We start from the raw sequence: 22,969 nt of genomic DNA on the forward strand, positions 1-22,969 counted from the left end.
CCGCGCGGAGACCTTGATGGTGGTGAAATCGAAACAAACCTTCATTTTAATCCATTTTAGACATTCAGTTCTTTCTCTCCTCGCTGAAATGAAACAACCACCAAAATGAAGTTGCTGAAATTTGGAAAGAACCCTCAGCTTGCTGGCGTAGTTCTGTTTGATGTGTGTGTGTGTGTGTGTGTGTGTGTGTGGGGGAGCTGACTGCCTGCATGTTTGGAGGGAGGACATCATTAGTGACACCAGAGGCTGTCATTTCCGACTTGTGTGCTCGTATGAGAGTCTCTCCTGCATCCGTGACTGCTGCTGGGGATGAAAAGGTCCATTTGGCTTGGAAATATTGACGAGCGAGTGATAAGGACGTCGAAGTAGAAAATAATCTGTAGAATTAATGTGGTTTGGTGATGGAAACTAAGTGTGGCACCAGGAAATCATAACTCAGATATTCCACTGGATGCTCGTGAGCGAGGCAGATTTTTGACCACTTATTCACGCTCGACACTTCTTAGCCTCCATCAGATTCTCAGCCTCAGCTCTGTGCTTCTGGACCTTGCTGTTGTGTGAGCTGCGAGAGGAGCGGTTCGAGCTTCCTGGACGCCTCCGTGGCCTCTCAGTCCGTCAGCAGGCCCACATGGGAGAGAGGCTGCTGTCTGAGCTGGCAGCTTCTCAGACGCCCAGGGGCCTGATCGCCTGTCAAACCTCAACTCATGAAAAAGCCAACCAGATGGGGGGAGAGACGGGGCTGCTAGTGGAAACTTAACCACTTGTCTTCCAGTACTCTCCTCCCCCTCCCCCTCATGGTTCTCCTCCCCCCATCAGCAGCAGGGGAAATTATATAGGCCAAAGGGTAGGCTAACATCTCCTGAGCTGTTAAACAGGAGCGACCAACTCCCTGGTTTTGGTGTGGGTGTCTGTCACTCACTGTGCTTAAAGAAGGAAAGTAGACTGTTGAAATGATGAACAGGGTTTATTAAGATTCCTCCTCCTGCTGCTTCTGTCAGCACTCTTGCGCAGGAAGAGGACAGCGCACGTCGGGCCTGTTCCCGTGTCAGAAAGTGACTCACTGCCAGAAAAAGTCTCTCCAAGTTCCCAATCACTCAAATAAGAAGAACGGTGTTGTTGAGGACTCCTATCGTAGACGAGGGAGTGATTAGTGAACATTTACTCGTTGAGCCTGCTTCGCTCTGGTATTCCTGCTTGTACATCCTCTCAACACCTCAGCCTCTTTTTCCATCCACACACTGGCTCATTCATAACGTCTGAGGGCAATTTATGCACATGCACATGTTTTAACTGGGTGCCCTGAGCAGGAATGCGTCTCAACACGTTGGATAAAGTTGCTGTGCCAACTAGCTGACTGCAAATAGACAATTTGGATGAAACGCTGGCAGCGTGACTCTCAAAACTTTCTATTTAAATGAGCCGTCGGGCCTTTGTTTCCACTGGCTTAGGGAATGTGATGTGTCCAGAGAGACATTTTGCAGTGCTTTCGTGTGGTTCTTTTCAGATGAGAGACATCCAGTTTAACCATCTAACCAGGTTCATCGGGGCCTGCATCGACCCCCCCAACATCTGCATTGTGACAGAATACTGTCCCCGAGGCAGCCTGCAGGTAACTTCTCCTCTTTCTTCTGCTGCTCCGATTGTGAGAGTGCCCATTATGTTTCCCCCATTAAAGAAGAAGCAGCTAATATGCTAACCGAGTCTGACACTCGAAGGCTGCTGTCATATGAAGCAGGATTCGGGGGCGTAACACAAAAACGCAAACATTTTTTTAAATCGTGCATTTCAGGACGCTAAATTCAAAATGCTGTTACATTCCGACAATAAAAAACTAACGATAAATCTCCAATTTGGCAACCTTTCTTTTATTATTTACAATAACCGAGAGGTTAGAGCTTTGCCCCCCCCCCCCCACAAATGGGAGGCCTGGGTTCAAAACCTGGGTGGTTGTATCTTGATTGTTTTTTTCTTCTTCTTTTTTTTCTGTTCCCTGGCTCCTTCCTAAACTTCCTCCATTTCCATATAAAACAAAATGTTTCTATGACAATTCATAATTTATTTTTTTTTTAGATAAAAAAAAAGAAATCAGATAAAAGCTCAAATACAGAAGCTGAGTCAGGCTCTACTTGAAAGTGATTCATTGATGCGGTTTTCTTCTGATAACTTTTAAGAAGCCGTTATCCCAGCATTATAAACTTGTTAGCTCATCCGTTATTAAAAATCTGTTGTCCGGAGACAGTAAAATAATTATCTTGTGATAATGGAATATATTATAAAACTTGTTATAAACCCGTACTTAGAACGAAGTTTATGATATATAAATAATGAAACTCACCATCTTGTGATCTAAAAAAACACGACCAAAGACATCCTGTTATTACAAGATAACGGCATTCAGAAATGATTTGCAAGTGCTGCCGGTCGTGACTTCCATAGAAAAGCATGTTTGGATTTATCTTTAAATTCCCAAGGCCCAAAACTGTGTCAACCCCTGACTAACACTTTGTGCGTACAAGACAGAAAGATGAGTAACATGAAACCTTGTGTGCACACAATCCTGTCTTCTATGAAGTCCAAATTAGTTTGTGTGTTCCAACATGCCTCATGTCCACTTTTTATTAATCCATTTCCATATAAATCGCTGCTCCTGCTTATTCACTCTTTAGTCATGGAAATAAAAAGGACAGAGTGTGAAATCCAAATGAAGGTTGGAGGGGTTTAGAGTAGGAGAGCTATTTTTTTTGGCCGTCTCAGCAGCAGCGGTACCACCAACAACACGAAATATGAAGTCTAAATATTCCTGAAATGCAAATATTCTGTCATTTGTGAGCCCTGGCAAAGTAAAAATGAAACGGTGCGACTCGGAGCGCGGGGCGAGGAAGCACATCACTCTGCACAATTCAAGCGTGCGAGACACAGGTGGGGGAAGACGGGACCCCACCTCTCTCCAAAACAGATGAGCTCATGGCTTGACTCTCGCATTGGCGAGGTCCAGGAACAGCGTGGTGTCATTACGCACAGCTCCAACTATTCATAGTTCTCAAACGACCATTAATTAATCACAGATGCGCCGACATTACGACCCTCAACCACGTCAACGCACGACGTCAAACCGTAACATTTGACGCAGCACAAGCGCGATATTTTCACCGTCATTACGTCGCTGCTTTGGTATTTGCAGTCTATCAAGGATGGCTTCGCTGTGACGTGATGTCATGATGGAACGGTTTTGCTTTCAAGCATCATTTTGCTGTCTAAAAAGTGCTAAAATGTACACGAATGTTTTTGATTTTTTTTTTTTAATTTTTTTATCACAGGCTGATGACATTAATTAAAAAGTCCATTTCTCATCATCAAGCTCTTACTGAAGGGGACCGACACTGGTATTTGAGTACTGACCAGTCACAGACCTGCGGAGCTCTAACTCACCTTTTTTTGGCCAATAAGACAAATTCCAGTGGGGTTCTAGAAAAGGACGCAGTACCGAAAAAAGCACAGAAGCTGGCGATGATCCTCTCAGTTGATCACAACGTTCTTCTAGACCGCCTTGAGAACCGGACCGGTCTTTCAGGGACCGCTCTATCACGATGAAGGACTTCGGGAGAGTATTGTAGGGTTGTAAAAACACCGAGGTAAAGTTTGTCAAAGGTCGACGACGTGTTTCAGCTTCCGAAAACTTTAATTAGGGTGAAAATATATGAGAGCTCATGTCAGTCTCCAGCGACATCGATAATCAACCGCTGGAAAGGTGTGTGTACATGATGAGACACCTGATGAGTAGGAGCAAGTAGTTAGAACAGGCTCCATAAAATCATACAATTTATTTCTTCTTATAGTTTTTGTTGCATTTTTTTTTCTTGAAATGTATTTTTTAAAATGAAAACACAAACATTAACATTTCTGCGATATATTTCTTTACCGCGTGCAATTAAAGGCTTTGCCCCCCCCCCCCCAACTCGGACACTTTTGCCACGTTATTTTTACATACAGGTTTCTCTGTAGAGAGCGTTGGTGTTCTTTGACCTGCAAACAAACATAAAGGCCCAAAAGCTGAGCGTCAGCGAGGGCTGGTTTTAGTGCCATTTACCTAAACACCAAACCTGAAGGTATTTGTGTGGTGCCATTTATTGATTTAGAAAATATCTTAAATAAGCAACGCATTATTACACGATATGTGAAAGCTGAGACCAAGGCAGAGACTTCTGGACCAAATGAAGAGCATCACACATAAACCCAATGATGGATGTTGCAGCACCGTAAGAGCAAACACTTTTAGCTTGGACAGCCTTGTCAAACTGCTATTCCTGGCAGCGCCTGTGCTTACATCTGCCCACATTTCTACAGGACCAGCATAAAATGACCTTATTTAGCCCGTGGAGATTTTACTGTACGTTGAGAGCGAGCCTTTTGAAGTCTGACGCATTTTTGTCTTTCTCAATCTTTTTTTTTTTTTTATTTAAAAAAAAAACACACACAAAAAAAGAAACACAAGAAGCTTTAAGTGAACTTGTTCTTGGCCTGTGCTCCTGTGTTCCAGCGGCTTGCCAGCGGAGCATAAAATAGACAAGCTAGGAAACAATATGAACCTCAGCCACGGATTTTATCATTCGCGCATGTGGAGGGGGATTTCGGCGTCAGGGAGAGAGAGATAACTGCTGGACGATGGGATGTGGCTGCATGACAAGGCTGAGCTCTTGGTTCCAGTAACTGGCCGGGGTGTTCATTAAGACCCTGCAGGGCCACATGCGTAAGGATGAAGAATATACAACATCTGGCCTGAAAGTGGTTCTGTGTTTCATCCCAAAATAAGTGCCGAAGCGATCTTGGCTGATGAGGGAAGATTTTGGAAGTTCTCAGGATAAATCAAAAATTCATTTTCTTTTGTGTGTCTGTGAAACGATTCTGCTTCCTCTTGTTGATTTGTGTCTTCCAGGACATTTTAGAGAACGAGAGCATCAACCTGGACTGGATGTTCCGCTACTCGCTGATCAATGACATCGTGAAGGTATGTGGTGGGTGTGTGTGTGTGTGTGTGTGGGGGGGGGGGGGGGGGGGGCGACTGAAAGTGATGTTAACACGAACCAGAAGTCACAAAGGCAGAACAGAAGCTTTGATTTTGGAATAAGAAGCAGGTTATTTTAAAGGAAGCCCGGGGGTAGAAAAGTCACAAAAAACATCCGAGGCCCTCTTGCCAGTTTGCAATCCTTTTGTTGTACTGTGATTAACCAGGGTGAGAGTCCTTCAGAAGCGCGGCTTCATTTAACGCTTTCACGTTCAAGAAAGTCACTTTTCAGTTTTTTTTAACCAGTGCTTTGATGATGCCGTATTTCTGCCACACTTCAGTGTTTGAAAATACAGGATTTATTTAGCCTAAAGGAGGAGAGAAACAGAATTTCCTTCCAGCTTCATCAAATCTAATCACTGATTTACTTGAGGAGCTGAGTTTTAATCCTCCCAAACAAAGAGGCTTTTTGTCAGGAGATCAGACTCTTGGATGGATTCGATGTTGAGCTGCACGCGTGACGACGAGCTCCAGCTGAATTGCTCCCGCAGACAGCAGTGGAGGAGATGCTTACTTTTGAAACTCTGAGAGGTTTAACTCTCCATTTCCACTAAATATTGAACATCAGTCGCTCTCAAAAGCTTCTCAAAGGCATTAACTGAAATTCCACAGAAATGTACCCGTGAATGTTCCTTTTTTTTTTTTTTTTTTTCAGAACCATCAACGTACATCCAGTTGTCGGAGTGTATTACGTCTGCGTGTTCTCATGTATGATATGCTTTAGAGTGGGAAAGAAAGAGAGAACAGCTCTTAATGCTTGGCTTACTGCTCCTCTCCGCCAGGGAATGAACTATCTCCACAACAGCTACTTTGGCTGCCATGGAAATCTGAAGTCATCTAATTGCGTGGTGGACAGTCGATTTGTTTTGAAAATCACAGATTATGGCTTGGCCAGCTTTCGCTCGTCCTGCGAAAACGATGACTCGCATGCTCTCTATGCAAGTAAGTTTCATGCAAATCAGATGTATTTCAGACATCTTCTGCGTGTTTTTGACCGTGCCTCGTTTTTCAGAGAAGCTGTGGACAGCTCCTGAGCTGCTCATATATGATCGCCATCCGCCTCAAGGTACTCAGAAGGGCGATGTGTACAGTTTTGGCATCATTCTGCAGGAAATAGCCCTGAGGAACGGTCCTTTCTACGTGGAGGGCATGGACCTCAGCCCCAAAGGTAAGCTGAGTGCTCTGTTTTCAGCAGCATGGATCCATTAAACTCACGAATGAAAATGACATCAAGCAAATATCTGGAGATGAATAGACACCAGTTCTGTGAGGTCACTAATTAACAGGCAAGACCATTTTATCCTCCTTGTTAATTGTGTGTACCAGAAAGCTTCTTTGTAGGAAAGTAGACAGAAGAGACACGAGTTCATTCATCTGCTTGTCTCTGACATTTCTAAGTGGGCTTTTGTAAGGTCAGAGTGCTGCAGAATTACCCCGCTACCATGTACACAAACAAAGAACACACGCTGACCAGATGTCCAAGCCAGGTGGAGACACAAAAGCACACGTCTCACATAGAGTCCATGAAAGTACAACAATGAAACGCGGGACAGGACAGTTTGTTAAATACATTTTAAAATGGGAGCGTCCAGAGCAGTTTTTCTTTGAAAGTTTAAGGTCCTGCTGTTACTCCTGAGCATTAATACTGGTGGTTTGGACAAGAGAACAGGGATTTGATGATACAACCCCCCTGCTTGTCAGGGTTAGACTGGCAATTTTCATCTGGGCTGTGCACCCCCCAATCAGATGGGCTGAAGTCCCAGCGGGTCAATTCTCGGCCTTGCAGCCACCCCAAGATGCTTCCTGTCTGCCAGGTGGCCGGCCGGAGCCTGCCGCTTGTACTCCAATGGTGTGTTTGGAAGATTCTGCAAAATATGCTGCTCACTGTCACAGCGTACACAACTGACTACTTACCCTTTGATAGACATGCAGAGCAAGAACCTCCAGTATATTCTCCTATCGGTGTCTCATACTTCTTGTCAGAGTTGTCCTGTGATAAGGGAACCAGCTGGTGCTCAGTCGTATTTTTGGATATTTTTGGAAGCAAACGTATTTTTTTTAGGGATTTGAAAGTTAAATTGAGCCTCAACTGAAATCAGACCTTTTGTTTTCACCAATGGTGAATGCAAGCTACCGGCACATCCAATATGGACAAAACGGAACATTGTGGTACTTTGAGCAAATCCCTCGGTAATGATGGCGTAGAGCTGATGTAGGGACCACTGCTGGTACTTTAACAAAATGGAACACAAATGTTAAAATGTACGGAAATGAAAGTATAAAAGGGAAAGACTGCTGCACATATTGGCTCTCCGGCTGGTGAAGACGCCGTATTTTTCAGGATATTGAAGATTCAATAAATATGTGTGGTTATATCTGTCAGGTATCTTGTTTTTTTCTTAACAGCATGTATCCTAGATCTGGATATCATCTAGATATTATATGGTTGGTGTGTGGATTTTAGAATTTTGTGGGGGGGGGGGGGGGTGATGTCACGCTCAAACACAACGAGGAGAGCCAGAAGACTCCAGTTCAGTTCAGTGTGAAGACTCTTTAGCTTGGCCGATTAGTGTGAAACCGTAGCTGCTGCAGCTCATGGCAATGCCATTAGCTCTGCAGATATCTGGTATACATGGACATGTTATCCTGATGCTGATTATCTAACAGTCCAAACCGCAAACTCCCAAATCATTAAGATTCTCTGTTCTAATCCGTGCTGGTGATGTTGGGATCCATCGCTGGATGAGTGGTATGATTCAGCGTCGGAGTGGTGAGGCAGGTAATGCTAAAAGAGCTCAGCGGGCTCTGGTTAAATACCTGAAATAAAGTCTATGCTTCACAAATCGTGTGTTTGTTCTTCAGCAAACGCTCCAAAAAGACATTCTGCAAATTTTGAAGTGTTCATTTGTCTTAAAAACATCAGTTAGCGACCAAGTAGCACAGAGGCGATACAGTGCTTAGTTGTGGTGGCGTTGAAGTCATGCTTCCATAGCACAGGTAGTACATAGCGTACTGTTAGCTCTGTACACCTAAGGATTTCATTTATGCTGCATATATAATATCGTAAAAATAAAAAAAGAAGAAAGACTGGTTCCTCCCCAGAGTCCGAGTTGCTCTCGACTCCACTTCCTGTTGAGACAAAATAACACACTGCTGATTACCACTGGACAGTCAATCACATAGGATTCCCTCACCCCCCACAACAATATAGAAGATGGATGGATGGATGGCAACACCAAATACAAGCTTGAAATGCTCAGATCCATCAGTTATTATATCTATTACTATTTCTTATGTCATCTTTAGCAATAGTTTGATTCCTTGATGTCACAAAAGAGACGTACTTTTTTTGGCTTTGGCGATAGATTTGCCTAAAATGTGGTGATCAGCCCAAGCATTCAGATCTCTGCCAGGGTTCACGGTGAGTGCAGTACAACGCCAGCAACTGTCAGTCTGCAGGACGCCGTTGGAAACGCTTGTTGTTGTTGTTTTTAACGATGTTTGAATCAGATCAGCTACTGTGAGTTTGGGAAAGTGTTGTGTGAATTTCTTGACAATGTCTTTTAGCCTCTATTTGCATCTTTTCATTGGACTTGGTAAAGGAGACTCAAAAAAAATTTGCTGTGTGGTTGCCAGGCAACAACTAGCTTCCTACTATGACACTTAAGATGGAAGTGTTGCAGAGAAAGTCACAGCCATGTAAACTGGTCATGTAAACGCAACTCAGCTCAAACTTCAACTCAAAGGTCGTGAATGAAGGTGTGTGTGTGTGTGTGGGGGGGGGGGGTCGGTTGCGGTGGGGGGTGGTGCTGTGGGCACTTGCCATGAATACAATCCCATTTCAAGGCAGCAACTGTCCCCTCTTTCAGCAGCCAGTCAGCTACAAAAAAGCTAGAAATGCCAATAGTAAGAGCAGAAGTATAGAGAGTTGTTGCTACGGAAACAATTCAATGTCTCATCCAGTTGGAGGTGTAAACTGGAAGGTTTCAGAACGTAGCAGACCAGTGCATTTACTCGTTTTAAAGGTAGATTTATGGGCAGCAGGGTAGATTAAAGGAGCATTTTTATTCTCGTTTATTTGTGCTCGTCTGTGCTTTCACACCACATCGGTTGTGTTGGTGACTTTTGTGTGGTTTGCTGAAAAAAAATATTTGTGGTTTATATTTTTCCTCTTTTTTCCCCTTAATATGATTTAAAACTTTACCTAAACATCCACTTCGTTTAATAGCTGTTTTTGTAATGGTAACAGTGAGTGCAATTAGATGAATGTCAAATAAATAACATGAACTGTCGACATTATCTTTTAGACATGTGATCGTCACTAGATTTGTCTGTCCCATGGCAGAGATCGTGCAGAAGGTGAGGAACGGCCAGAAGCCGTACTTCCGGCCGACGACAGATAACAGATGTCACTCGGAGGAGCTGACCATCCTGATGGAGGGTTGCTGGGCTGAAGACCCTGCTGAGAGGCCAGACTTTGGCCACATCAAGATCTACATGGCCAAACTCAACAAGTGAGTGTTACATGCCACATTATGTTGTCTCTGACTGACTGCTCCCACTGGAATTACATAAAAATCAGATACATCGTTCAACGGCGTGGTCACGTGAACTGCTAGGAGGGGTAGATCTTGGTGTGTAGTCAGTAGTTTCGCTCCGAGAAAATATTTTCTTGTATAATTTGGGTGAACTGAGCCTTTAATGTAGAAAGTGAGTACTACACCAACACTAGAAGCTGGAGGTAACGGTATAATCTGACACCTACGACACCTTCATTCTCTTTTCAAACTGAACAAATTGAAATGAAGGGAGGCAGAGTTTTCTCAGGCTATCAGCGTTGTCCCCGCCAAACTCAACAAGTGAACACCCTGTTGAAGCCAGCGTCTCTAAGACTGCTGGGAAAGTCGACGTGTTGGAGAGATTAAAAAAGACAAACAAGACAAAGGGAACATATTCTGGAGACAATTTGAGATTAAAAAAAAAGAAGAAGCTGCGATTCCCTCCAGGCAGCTTTTGATAGAAAGTGCTCTTTGTTGGCGTGAGAAAGGGGAGTGTGTGTCTCCACGTTGCTGCTTTTGTTTTCAATGATCCCATGAATCATGCATATTTTAGTTTTATGTCAACGCTGGATGGGAGGCTCGCACCATTTGCCCTCGAGAGGGAGAGCTCTGACAGAAAAAGTTCCAGTATGAAGCATTTGCCCTGAAATACTGTCTCTCACACACACACACACACACACACACACACACACACACACACACACACACACACACACACACAGGCATGCGCGTGCTTGATTGACATGTTCATCCATATTGTGTTCTATTTTTTGCAACTGCTGGGCTGTAAAACACTCCATGACGATCACCAGTACACTGAGCTTTGTGAGTTTTCAGCTCACGTACGTTCCTTGCTAACCTTCCCAGACGTCTTGCACATTACGTCTTGCACAGATGAACATCACTCAAGATTCGAGTTTTCACGTGAATATAAAAGTGCCAGTTTTGGTAATTTAGGTAGTCCCCACGCAGGTTATTACTTAACACCATCTGAACAAAACATCAGCGCCACAGTACAAGAAAATGCCTACATACTTTGAAAAACCCGAATGAATTAAAACCGTAAGGGTGTGTGATGGCAGTGGGAGTTACCAGCATCATTCTAGGTGGGCTTTCCACCGCAAGGAAATGCAAGCCGCCTCAAAGTAAAGGGCCACTCCAGCACTCCACTTTTTGGCAGCTGAAGACCTGCATTTAACAGGCCATATTCTCAATGTAAAGATATTCCAGCTGGTAAAACGGACCAAGTGGGCTGTAATCTTTAAAAAGTACATTTTAAAGATGACGCATTTTATGTGTTATTTAAAAAAAAAAATGCAATGAAAAGAGGCGTGTCTCATTTGTCCCGTTGGTCCAGTCTCGTTTTACCATCTGGGATTTGTTTGGAGTCACATGATGTGGAAGCTTTTGGAATAGATATTGATTCCGCAGGAAAATGTTGCTAAGAAATTAAAAGTCTTAAATTACAGTAAAGAAAGATGCGTGTCTTATTTTTCAATTTGAGTTATAAGACTTCCACCTACTTCATTGATCAATGAATCCTCAGTTAGGTTCGTTAAAGCGCGCCTTGAAGAGACGACCGGTCGGGGACGCATCCGTCCAGGCTCCACCGGGTCCCGGTGATGTTGGGGGACGTTTGCGTCGTTGGTGGTTAAAGTCTGGCACGGCTGATGGTGGGAGGTGTGCACATCGTCACTGGGTGAAGTTCTTTAAGTGCATCTCTGATTTTGGTTGGTGCCTTCAGCGCTTGTTGGTGATTTCACATTCTTGGGAAGTCCAGCAACATGGAGCCCATTGGGACTGACAGCTGGGCCCAACCTGAGAATTCTTCACCTTTGGGGGTGCAGCCCCTCCCTGGCTTCACATGGACATTTTGTGACTTACGCATGCAGGTTGGTTAATCAATGGAGGTGCAGCTGCTCCCTGGCTGCAAGTGGACATTTGCCAACCTGTCACACGGAAACAGAGGTTTATGTATGTGGCTGCAGATGTGCTGGGAGTTCTCCTGGGGTGGGGGGGCGGTCACTATGATGCAGCCGAGGCAAAGGGCAATCAGTTGTCCCCACTTATGTAGGACAATAGCTTGAATCATTTCTAAACGCGCACCTGTCAGTCTACGGTATAGCTGACTGTGGGCCATGGAGCCTCAGAAACTCGGGTGTAAGAACCACAACACCACACGCTGATTGAAGCAGACAGTTTTATTATTTGTGTTGTGCAACAATTCTGCTAAAGGATTTCCTAAAAAGCACGTTTTGGGTGGTTTCCATGGCTTGAAAGCGGTAACTGTTTGCCCATTGATTAACTAATCATCCCCCGGAGCAAAAGGAAGCTGACAATATATATTACAAATTTGTCTGCAGCCTAGTGGTTTAATGCTGACTGTAATTGAATGTAACACGAAACAACCTGAGAAGAACTGGAGAGAGATCGTGCTGTCTTAGAAGCTAGCAAATACAGTAAATCATGAATTCTAAAAGTTTTCCAGTTCACATGTTGCAGAATGGGGTAATAATTATTGGGACCAGTCCAGGACTGAAAACACGATGAGCAGCAGTCTCAACGTAGTATCGAAGGAAGAAGTGTTTGTGTCGTCAACAGGCCAGATGGAGTGTATTTTAGGATCCTGCAGAGAGAGATGTTCGTCCCGGCACGAAACAGAAGTCTTGTTCTGAAATCTCACGTTCTGAGTTGTTGCTGGAAGAGTGAGAGCTGGAAGAGGGAGAGAGCAGAACAGAACAGGAGCCCAAAAAGTGCATGTTAGTGTTATTAAAACAATTAAACAAAATGAAGGGGACCTTTGGGAGGCAGGGACGCGCTGAGGTTGTCGCTAGCTGCAGCACATGGATGATAACATCCCGTCTGTACACTGCATCGTGCAAAGCATCGTATCTGGGGTGACCTTTCTGGATCCGGGTGATTACTGTCTGACAAATGTAGGAAGAAATGTTTCCTGGAGAAAAATCCTGCTCCAAGATCAGAGAGAGCTGCTGCTGACAGAGTGGAGGTCATGTTACAATAAGCCAGAAGTCTGTACAAAGCACGAACCTGACGGAATAGAAACACACACAGAGAGCTCCGTCTCTGTAGGGACCCTCTCCATGATGTTGTCAGACCCTTAGAATAATAATCTGAGCCTGAGACACTTTGACAGACAAGTGCCCGCAGGGATTAATGTGCTGCTGCGGCTTCGAGTCCCTCATTCATCATTGGACGACTTCCTATAATTTGCGTCTCTATTCGTCATTTAACCAAAAGATTTGGCAGAATTGATTTAAAACACTGGGAATTAACCGTCGTTTTTCTCGTCAAGAATTGAAGCAAACAGGGCGTAGAACAATGACCGAGCGTGTATAGAATGAAATCAGTTGTATAGTGAAGAGTTTTCAGCGGCTGGAGGTTGTAGATTCCTGCTCGCCAGCTGCTGTCTGGGTTGTTGTACTGAGAGTTTTGACATTGAGATCAAAACATGGTTCATGGTTCGTTACTTTGATTGACAACTTCTACTTCTTACATGTTGGATGTATCTGGGATAGTTTAAATTGCTAACATGGCTAACTGTCTGACAACTATGCTGTGTGACATCACGGGAAAATCTGTAATTCTTGGGATTCACTTGATAAAAGCCGTTCAAGGTGCCGTCGCTCTCCACGCAGCGACCTTGCGTTCATGGATCCCCAGACTCCGGTAGATCTCTGACGTCTGGTATCTGGAGATTAGATGGAAAGATCCATCGTTTGTGCCGCAGTGCAGTTCAGCGTTAAGTGCCTTTAGTGAAGGAATTGACTTCTCGCTCAAATGACCCTGCGGCACGACGCACGTGTGATCTGTCAGTACTGTGAGGTCGTTTCAAAGCCCGCGGTTATTGTGTTTACTGTCATTTAGACGCCGTGTGATATTACAGAGGTGGGTGTTTACTTTGTCTCACTGATGAGGACACGTGCTGCTGCGTTACGAGTCGCCACAGCTTCCACGTTTGTGTTCTTTCCTTCGCTGCCATGGCGTGGCGGTTGTGGCGGATGCTTTGTGCTGTACTGAAAAGACGGAAGTCACTGAGCCTTTCCTCGTCTTTGCTGAGGATGCCTTCGCGCTCCTTCATCTCCATCTGCTTCAACACAAGCTTTGTGTGTAAATACACAGTAAATACACCAGCCTCTTTCATCGCTCCTACACTTGGAGTCCTTTTTATTCATTTGTATTTTAGAGGTGAACATGGTGTTGATTGCCGGTTCTCTTAAAAGCTCCAGCACTGATATGAATGGATTCTTTTTCGCAGTATATTCTACTTCAATGATGTCACCAAGATATATGAAAGGGTCTACTGGCATAAAAACTACACTAACAGTAGTTTGAAATATGTATCCATCCATCCGCTTTAGACCGTCACAGCACTACTTCCTTGTTTCAGAGAGCCACACACGGACATAGAAAACTCATTATTATGTTAGCTTATATATTGTTTTTTTTCTCTTTCAAAGACTCTAGAACTTTCTATGGTAAATGAAATGAATTGCAAACTGAAAATACACCCACCTTACAAATGTGTGTACTCTTTAATATCAAAAACAAATTTGTTACTAAAGAGTACACACATTTGTGAAATCCCCAGACCTTCTTAAGTGCATTTGGTTCACACAACAAAAACTAGTTTGAAGGGTCATGTGATATATAGATTATGCAGTTCTGATAGAATGTCTCACCGTCTTCTTTCAGGATGTCCTCAGCTGACGATGCTTGGTTTCTCTGAGCAACCAGCAGTGGGTGGGGCTTAGACGAACGCGCCGGTACAAAGATTTGTGGGACTGTCAGTATTGCTTATTTTTTGCTGTTGCGATGATCGTTTTGGTTAGTTTGGCTGTCATTGTGTGACTTCTCTGAAAACACGGTCGGTCATCACGACCTGTACGATGAGGAATGTGATGAGACCGCAGCTGAGAGCCTTCGACGGCTCCGACGCACGTGCGCTTTAGCAGAGTGATTGAAATGTGTCAGGATGAGGCGGGAGAGGGATCTCTTCTTCGCTGGTACTTTGTCTCGGGGGCGTTGCAGCCAGTTGTGACACCTAAGGTGAGACGTCCCCTCTCTCTGTCCCTCTGCTGCCATTTTCATTGTCCAGTGGCACATTTACTGTTACCTTGAGCAGAAGCTTGTTTCTCCGGATAACGATGCCACAAGATCGCATGAGAAACCATCTGATCACATCGGGCCTGAACTCTACCTCTCTCCTTCGCTCTGCTCTCTGTGTGTGGTGGTAAATCTGGTCCTTTCTGTAGGTGCGCTGTCTGTTTGGGGGTGAATTCATGTTCTCACAAGTTGGAGGATACACGCTCCCCTGGAATCTGCACCCAGGTTATTTAATCAGTTGTTAGGGTCTATATGATACACATACAGTATACAGTAGCTGGGATACTAGCAAGGTAGTAAGGCAGTGGGCTCTAATTATTGGAATGGCAAACATTGCTCTAGAATATGTGCTGTGGCACTTGCATCTAAATAAAAGATAATTTGTCACTGGGCAGTGCAGTACTCCTTTCCGACTGCATATACAAGTTGTCATTATGCTAATAAAGGCTGATTGAACCCGTTCCCATGGCTCGTAGCTGAGGCTTCTATGGACTTTGGTATAGTAGAAAGCAGCATGGAGGGCTGGGACTGTGTTTCCGTGGTTACTATTTTACATCTTTTTCTAGTTTTCAAACTCAATGCCGACTGCAGACGCGTGGAGGAACAAGCTGATAGTGGAGCCCTGGCTGACTGTCGAATGCGTGTGGTGGCAAATTCCTGCATTCCCCCATGTTCTCGTCACTGCCGATTGGAGCTGAGGCTGATAAATATGCGTGTCTACTGCAGGGTCATTTGACTTGGACTGAATGCTAATTAAAGCCTTCTCACAGCAGACTAAAGACAGATGTTCGCAGATTTTCAGGCCAGTGGAGGTGGGCTCAAAACAGTCCCTCTATTCTTACATGAAATAGTGAGAATTGTGTATAATTATCCATCAAAATGTATTTTTGGAAAAAAATTGTAAACATCTTTTTCTCAGCTTGATGTACTTTTCACCGAATGGTATTTTCCAGTTTCAGTTCCGATGAGGAAGGATTTTTTACTTCCTTTTGCTCTGCAGCCCTATGAGCCATCGGGCGTCTCTGCTGCTCCTTAGGAAGGATGAGCATGCTAAATTGGAGGATAACACATGAGCAGCTGACCATGTCTGACGTGTTGATCAGCAGAAATGTGTGTTGTGCTCATATTTACTGCACATAACGCTGCTACTTCCCAGTAGCGCAGGTGCATTCGTGCATTTTCCGGCTCAGAGCGGTTTCATCGCCTTTCAATGAGACTTCAGTTAGCATTGGAAAATCTGAAGTTCAAAACCTTTGTTACAGCAGTTTGTTAAAAAACAAAAAACAAAAAACAAAAAAACGTAATTTTGGGCTTCAGAAAATGGGGATCTTTTAAATTATTTTCTGATCTTTCTCCCTTTTTTTTAATGGTAAAAATGATGGAGATGAATTGGTTATACAGATGATAATTAGACGCAGCGCCGTACCACAGGGCAGTAAACGGCTTCAACAGACGGCGGGGATGCTGATTCGGCGGAGCCGCTACAAGCTAAAGCTAAAACAGGTGGCTTAGAGGAGGGAGTCTGAACAGATCTGTGTGCTCAGAGTGACCTCTCCTCTGTTTGATCGGTAAGTCAATGCAACTGGAGCCCAGTGATGTATGGCTTCCCATTTGGAGTGGAGGGCTCCTGATGATTGATAACCTGGGAGCCACTCAAGGATGTTCTTGACACTGGCATGCAAAGTCTCAGCTGCTTGTGTGCGTGAAGCCCACCGCCACACAGGCCTGTGCGTTAATGCACTGTTTGCTGGTTATTTTCATTAAGTAAATGCATGTTGTTGACATGACATGATGGATGGGCCGTTATATTTGGTGAGCGTGAGCTTTGGCTTGAAGGGCGCAGCAACAAGAGGAGTCTTCAGCAGTAAATGGTTCGGTTCACCCGCACACGAATAGCTGACCTCTCACCGAGCAGGTCTTTCCTACTGGCAACTGTAAATACTGCCAGTATTCACATCATGTTGTGTTCAGAATATAAATGCCTTCTAGATAGATAGATAAATAAATAAATATGTATATATGTACATATATTTTCCTCTTTTCTTCTTAACAGAATAAAAGAAAACGGAAAAAATCCGTCAGTCGTCACACAACCCAAGCAAAATAAGTCGTTTTCATTATCACTGTGTGATCCGTTTGGTCTGATAACTTTTAGAGAGCTTGAAGAGGTTCACCATTAAATTAATTATTTCTTCACCTTCATGTTAGCAGATGGCTAAGGAGAAGTAGCTCGCTCCACCGCAGCTGTAACTTTGTATTGTTGTTGGTTTAAAAGTGTTTTGAACATGACACAGTTGCTACAAAATGATGTGATCCACTCTTAGAATTTGATCAGCTTAGTCTGATAACATTTGGAAAGGCTGTATGGGTTTGGTATGTATGCTCTGTATATGGGGGGCGGGGGGGGGGGTGGATTATGCATATTCACTGCTATTGGCAAATGTAAACACCAGTCAAAATCCACAACAAGTTCCTCTCCCGCTTCAAATAAATATGCAGAACAAACAGCCCTCTGACAGGTGACCGGGGCCTCATCTTTCGCTACACTGGCATACATTTTTAGGTCTAATTTAGTTGCAATTACAAAAACAGAGACAACGTATTTCTCTTCCCTCAGTCATTTTATTTTTCTGGAAAGGAAGAAGCCAAAGGGAAGATAGGAAAGAAATCGTATAAGTTCATTGTGCTGAGCAGCGCAGTTGTTGAGATCAAAAAGCAGTTCATTAATAAAACCTGCACATTTACACCCAAGTGAATAAATATTTTGGCGGTATGACGTGTTGTTCTGGCTGATTTGGAATCCAACAGACCACATTTAAACACCAAGTGTACCCTTAGCTAGAGACGGCTCAATACCAGTTTCGCATGTCATGAGACGTCCATGCTGCAGCATCCGTCTTTCTGCCACTCTTAAGCAACATAGCAGCTTCGAATTCATTTTTATGGAAGCATTTTTTCAAACTGAAAATGGTAAAACAGTTAACAGCACTGCTTCTTCTTCTTCTTCTTCTTCTTCTTCTTCTTCTTCTTCTTCTTCTTCTTCTTCTTCTTCTTCTTCCTTTTTGAATTTCAATCACAGGATGGGATGTTCGAAATGGTTACAGTATCACTCTGATATTCGATCCTGTGATTTTTGGCCGGTGTCAAACTGAAACATTCCTACCCTTTGATACTGATTAAATACAGATATGATGGCATACATTTTCAGACAGTAACAAAGAGCCCAAGCAAAAGGAAAAACTCTGTTTCCAATCGCAGTTTCAAGTGGGTGTTGAATGTCGAACCTATTTTACTGTCTGTCAGGCACTTCTGATGAAGTTTTCTGGCCTCTCCGTAACATTTCGTCGCTAAATAGCACTTTGGATAATTAAAAACACAAATGTTTTTGTTGGCCCTAGAATCAGACTGAAGTCACTCCAGTGCTAGTCAAGATATTTTGCCTCAGTCCTCGTCAGCTCACAGGCTCATAACCTTGAACGCTCTCAAGAGCAGCCGCTGACCTCTCATTATTGTTGTTGACCTCCGTGGAACCACTGACATTCTGTTGACATTGGAAGTGCTTGATGCCTGGAAGCATCTTAATGGCTCAAGAACCATAAATGGACAGGTTGTGGGGCTATCGAAACTACAAATTAGAGCCTGACAGATATATCATTGTGGTCCATAAAGATTCAGAAAAAAGTTGCCTGGGCAAATTTGAAACGACTCAATTTGCAGTGAAGTTTATTATTTCAGTGCACTGATGTAGTTTTTAATGACAGTGTGTATTTTTCAACTGTCAAGTGTTGTGGCCCCATTACATAGCCTTCATATAGTTTTTTTTTTTTAAACTACATTTGAACAAACATTGCACGAATAACATTGTCTGATATATTGATTGGATCTACCAGCATGGAGTCCTGTCAAGAATACTCTGGCCCCTGTTGGTCTCCGAGGCACGGTAGAGGTACTAGAGAAGTCCATCAGCCGGTTTCTCAGGAGATGGCCGGGGCTCCCTCGGTCCTTGACCAGCATCGCCCTGCACGGCCATTCCACCAAATGCAGCTCCCTTTCAGTGGACTAACGGAGGAGTTCCCCGCTCCAGAGAGGTGGTGATGTACAGGGACTCTGCAGACGTCAAAGTCGCATCAGTAGGAATTCTCTTGAGGAGACCGGGTGAACGTAACAGGCACAGGAGGCCATGACCAGAGCTGAGGCAGGACTGAGCCACAAGACGCTCCGATGCATTGAGGCGAGCAGGTCTTGGTTGCTTTTCAAAACTGTGGTATGACCTGACCCGTGGAAAGGAGAAGCGTCAGCCGGTTCAGGACGAGATTCAAGCGGAGGTTGAGGAAGATCAATGCAGCAAGATGGTCGCCATGTCCAAGCAAGGGGCGTGCAGAATCTTGTAAGATCTCCTGAGCAGAGCGTTGGAGAGCTGAGCCGTCATACATCAAGTTTCTCATCCAATCAGCACACCCGGGGCCTTGTCAATACTCCAGAGTGCAAGCTGTGCCAGAGGGGGGCACCATGGAGCACATCTTGAGCTGCTACCTGAAAGCGCTATGAGAGTGGTGATACCACTGGCGCCATGACCAAGTCTCAAGATCTTTGGCGGACTCCATCTACACGGCTCAGCGACATCAGCCTAGCTCTGCAGGGGGGCTCCTCACCGCCGCTCGTGACTGGCAGCTTCAAGTCGATCTCGGAAAACAACTCAAGTTCCCAGTCAACATCACAACCACTTCTCTCCACCCAGATATGGTGCTAACATCAGAGTCCGCCAATTCAGAGTTTTTCTGGAACTGACTGTCCCCTGGGAGGACCAAATCAATGAGGCCAATGAGCGAAAGAGGGCCAAATGCGCAGAGCTCATCATAGAGTGGAGCAACGGCTGGAAAGCCCGCTGTGAGCCAGGTGAGGTCGGGTGCCAAGGCTTGTCCCTCAAACTCCTTGGAGTGAAAGGACTGCAATCGAAGAGAGCCATCAAGAAAACTCCAGAGGCTGCAGAGAGGGCCTCAAGGTGGCTGTGGCTCTGTAGGGGGATCCGTGGAAAAACACGCCACTTGGACACAAGCCGGGGACTGATCCCCCCCAGCTGGGTTGCCCAGGTGAGGTTCTATGAAGATTAAAGACCTGAAACATCCTATGACTCACTGATGACATGCCAGAGGTGTATTCAACTCCTATAACCTTTTTATTGTCTTTTTACTTCCTAATACTTGGAGCAGCGTCAGCCCTAAAAATCCAGTTCTGGATTTGGATGACAAAGTGATTTAAATATCTGACGTCCGTCACATATATTTGCCACAAGTGTTTGCTAATCAGTTTTAGGGTTCATTTTTAAATGAATATGATGAAATATGTGTTTGAGCAAAAAAGCTAAAACTGAAAATTTTCCTCCATAATATCCGTTAAGGCATCAGCCCCATGGGTCAAAACGTCCTTCGAAACAATCGGTTCTGCACCAAATTTCAGGATTGATTGTTATGTGTTTGTTATCCTTCTATCTGCCATTTTTGACAGAAGTTTAGTAATAAATCCCAAACCCAAAACAAGTTTCAATTCATCTGAAAGCCTGATTCTCAGTTTGTCTCATCCAGCCTGGAAAACTCCACAGCCGCTCTTATTTATCATTGTGTCCCGTCCTCCTGGTCCTGACTCTGAATTCTGATCTGAATTCTCAGAGTTTCTATCAGTTTAGTTCTAAATCAGATCAAGTCATGATTGTAGGTGACTTCAATGTTCAAGTGAATGTTGATAACGACAGTCTGGTGCTGCATTTCTCTCTCTTCTAGACTCAGTTGGTTTCCATCAGTCTGTCCATGAACTGACTCACCGCCACAACCACACCCTCGACCTCCTCCTAACATGTGGAACTGAAGCTGAACATCCAGTTGTATTTCCACAGAACGCTTTTATCAGACCATCAATTAATCACTTTTCGTACTAATCGACTACACTCCACTCAGGAAAACTGTAGTTTCCAGATGTTTGTCTGATGAGGCTGTAGCTGGATTTAAGGAAACAACTCCATTGGCCCTAAATTCAGGGTCATGTCCCACTGTTACAGAGGACGCTGATGTCAACCTTAGTCCCTCCCAAACTGATCATTTTATCCATCGTGCAGCAGGCTCCTTCATACCTGACAGAGCTCATAGTCTCCTATTATCCAGCTGGAACCCTTCACTCCCAGGATGCAGGGTTCCTGCTGGTTCCTAGAGTCTCTAACAGTAGAATGGAGTCAGAACCTTCAGCTATCAGGCTCCCCTCCTGTGGAACCGTCTCCCAGTTTCAGTCCAGGACCCAGACCCCCTCTCTATGTTTAAGAGCAGACTGAAGACCTCCTTGTTGATCAGGCTTATAGTTAGGACTGCTTAGGCTGGCCCTTAGATCTGCTGCTATAGGCTTAGACTGCTGGGGATCTCCCATGATGCACTGGGCTTCTCTCTCCTCCTCCTCATAAATGTTACAAACTCATCTTCTACTCCAGAGCCTTCAGGCTCCCCTCATCCCAGATCCCAGGTGCTGCTGGAGGAGGCTGCAGACCTGAAGAGGCTCCAGCTGCCACCCGTAGCTCCACCTGCTCACGTCCCCGTCTGTCCATCAGTCTCCTCCTTTCTCTCTGTCTTTCTCTCTGTCCCTCTCTTTCCTTCTGCATATCTGTCTTCCTCCATTGTCTGTCTTTGTCTCTGTCCCGCTCTCCTGCTGTCTTTTCCCGTAACCGGTCAAAGCAGACCTCCGTCCCCACTGATCCTGGATCTGCTCCACGTTCCTGCCTGTTAACAGGAAGGTTTTGGTGGCTGCTGTTGCAGGATGTGCTTGCTGATGGAGAATTGTTGGGTGGAGGTTCATTGAAGGAGTGGTGCTGGACCTGCTCTACTAGTCAAGAGTCAAGAGAGAACTTTGTTGTGGTTTGGCGCCTACAAATAAAACTGACTTGACTATCAACAGACAGACAGGACCATAACTAAACACGTTTGTAGCACTGGAAAGAACCAACTTTCTGTCTGAGGAATGACATTTGAAGAGTGAATACGGGATTAAATCAGTTGCTGAAATGATTAAAGAGCGTTCTTAGCTTTAACCATTACTGTAAGTTTGGATGAACGGTTGGAAAATCTGCATGTCTGTCATGAACAGAGCAGTAGACTGTTTCGGCCTGTGTGATTACATTCAGCGCGTTGATACTCATCACTGACTCTCTCTCTCTCTGATGTTTTGTTCTTTAAACTTAAACAACATGTGGGTGTGTGTAGGATCTGTGACCCAGAAGAAACATGGCAGCATGCCAGGCATTGATGATTTTAACCGCCACAGTGGTGTGGATGACTCACATTCTTTCTCCGCCGGAGTAAATGCGGGTATATGCCTGTGTGTGCGTAAGCATATGAATGTAGACATCTCCCGAGACACACAGACACACACACAAATACACACACACACACACACGTATTGTATAATACATGTATTATATAATTAAAAATGTGAACAGAGTCTTTTCACTGAACGTTTGAGTGTCTGTTTTTCCTCTGGGGGGGAAGGTGCTTGTGTGCTCGTGTAAGAGACATAGAAAGGAAGCATCTCTTTGCTGCATGCATGAACGTTGTCACAGTGGAACACAGAATACTGTTTTTAGCCACTTTCACCTCTCTGAAGGTTGATAGTCACAGGTGGCCATGTTGGAGAAAACCACATAATCCTCACCTAGAAGTACCTCCTTGCTGTTGTGTGCCACCCCAGCGTGGATCTGTTTCAGTTCATCCTGAAGTCCAAGTGGACATTTTCACCACATTTTCTCTCTTAAGGGGACAGGCGATGCCCTGTAGCTGTCGCTATCGTGGAGGCATACAGTAGTTTAAAGCAGACGGAGTGAAGCACGGATTATCATTCAAAAACTAAACCGGGACATACACCCTAATTAGAACCCTTTTCTGATTCGCATGACTGATTTAATAATTCGATCAGAATTTGATCTTAGTCAGGTCTCATATGAAAAGGGGAGAGAGGACTCATCTGCTGCTCCAGTCACATTTGGGCAGCTGCCTCCTAGGGGCATGCACGCTACCTACAAGCCAACAGACACTGGCAGAGTGGATTCCCCAAGATCCGTTTCTAATTTTGCACTGCCCCTGCACAAATGTCTGAAAGTGCAATGGCAACACACTGCATTGTCAACGCTGCATCACAAGGCGCCCTACGTTGAAGGGAAGTGGCGGTTGATCTTCAGCTGGAACACAGGATG

The 22,969-nt window shown here is 44.6% G+C and overlaps 1 protein-coding gene across 1 annotated transcript in view; it reads left to right on the forward strand.

Annotated features, from left to right (window-relative positions):
• The window catches only part of npr2 (natriuretic peptide receptor 2), a 72,296-nt gene that overhangs the window by 40,017 nt on the left and 9,310 nt on the right, over positions 1-22,969 (forward strand). The window contains exons 11-15 of the mRNA XM_086186774.1: positions 1,505-1,609; positions 4,934-5,005; positions 5,845-6,004; positions 6,075-6,230; positions 9,408-9,576. Coding sequence (XP_086042900.1) covers positions 1,505-1,609; positions 4,934-5,005; positions 5,845-6,004; positions 6,075-6,230; positions 9,408-9,576 — 662 coding nt within the window. The remainder of the gene's footprint in view (positions 1-1,504; positions 1,610-4,933; positions 5,006-5,844; positions 6,005-6,074; positions 6,231-9,407; positions 9,577-22,969) is intronic.

Source organism: Aulostomus chinensis, chromosome 19, assembly GCF_037954235.1.
Source record: "Aulostomus chinensis isolate RoL2024-O1b breed Wild chromosome 19, RoL_Achi_v1.0, whole genome shotgun sequence".
NCBI classification, from domain to species: Eukaryota; Metazoa; Chordata; class Actinopteri; order Syngnathiformes; family Aulostomidae; genus Aulostomus; species Aulostomus chinensis.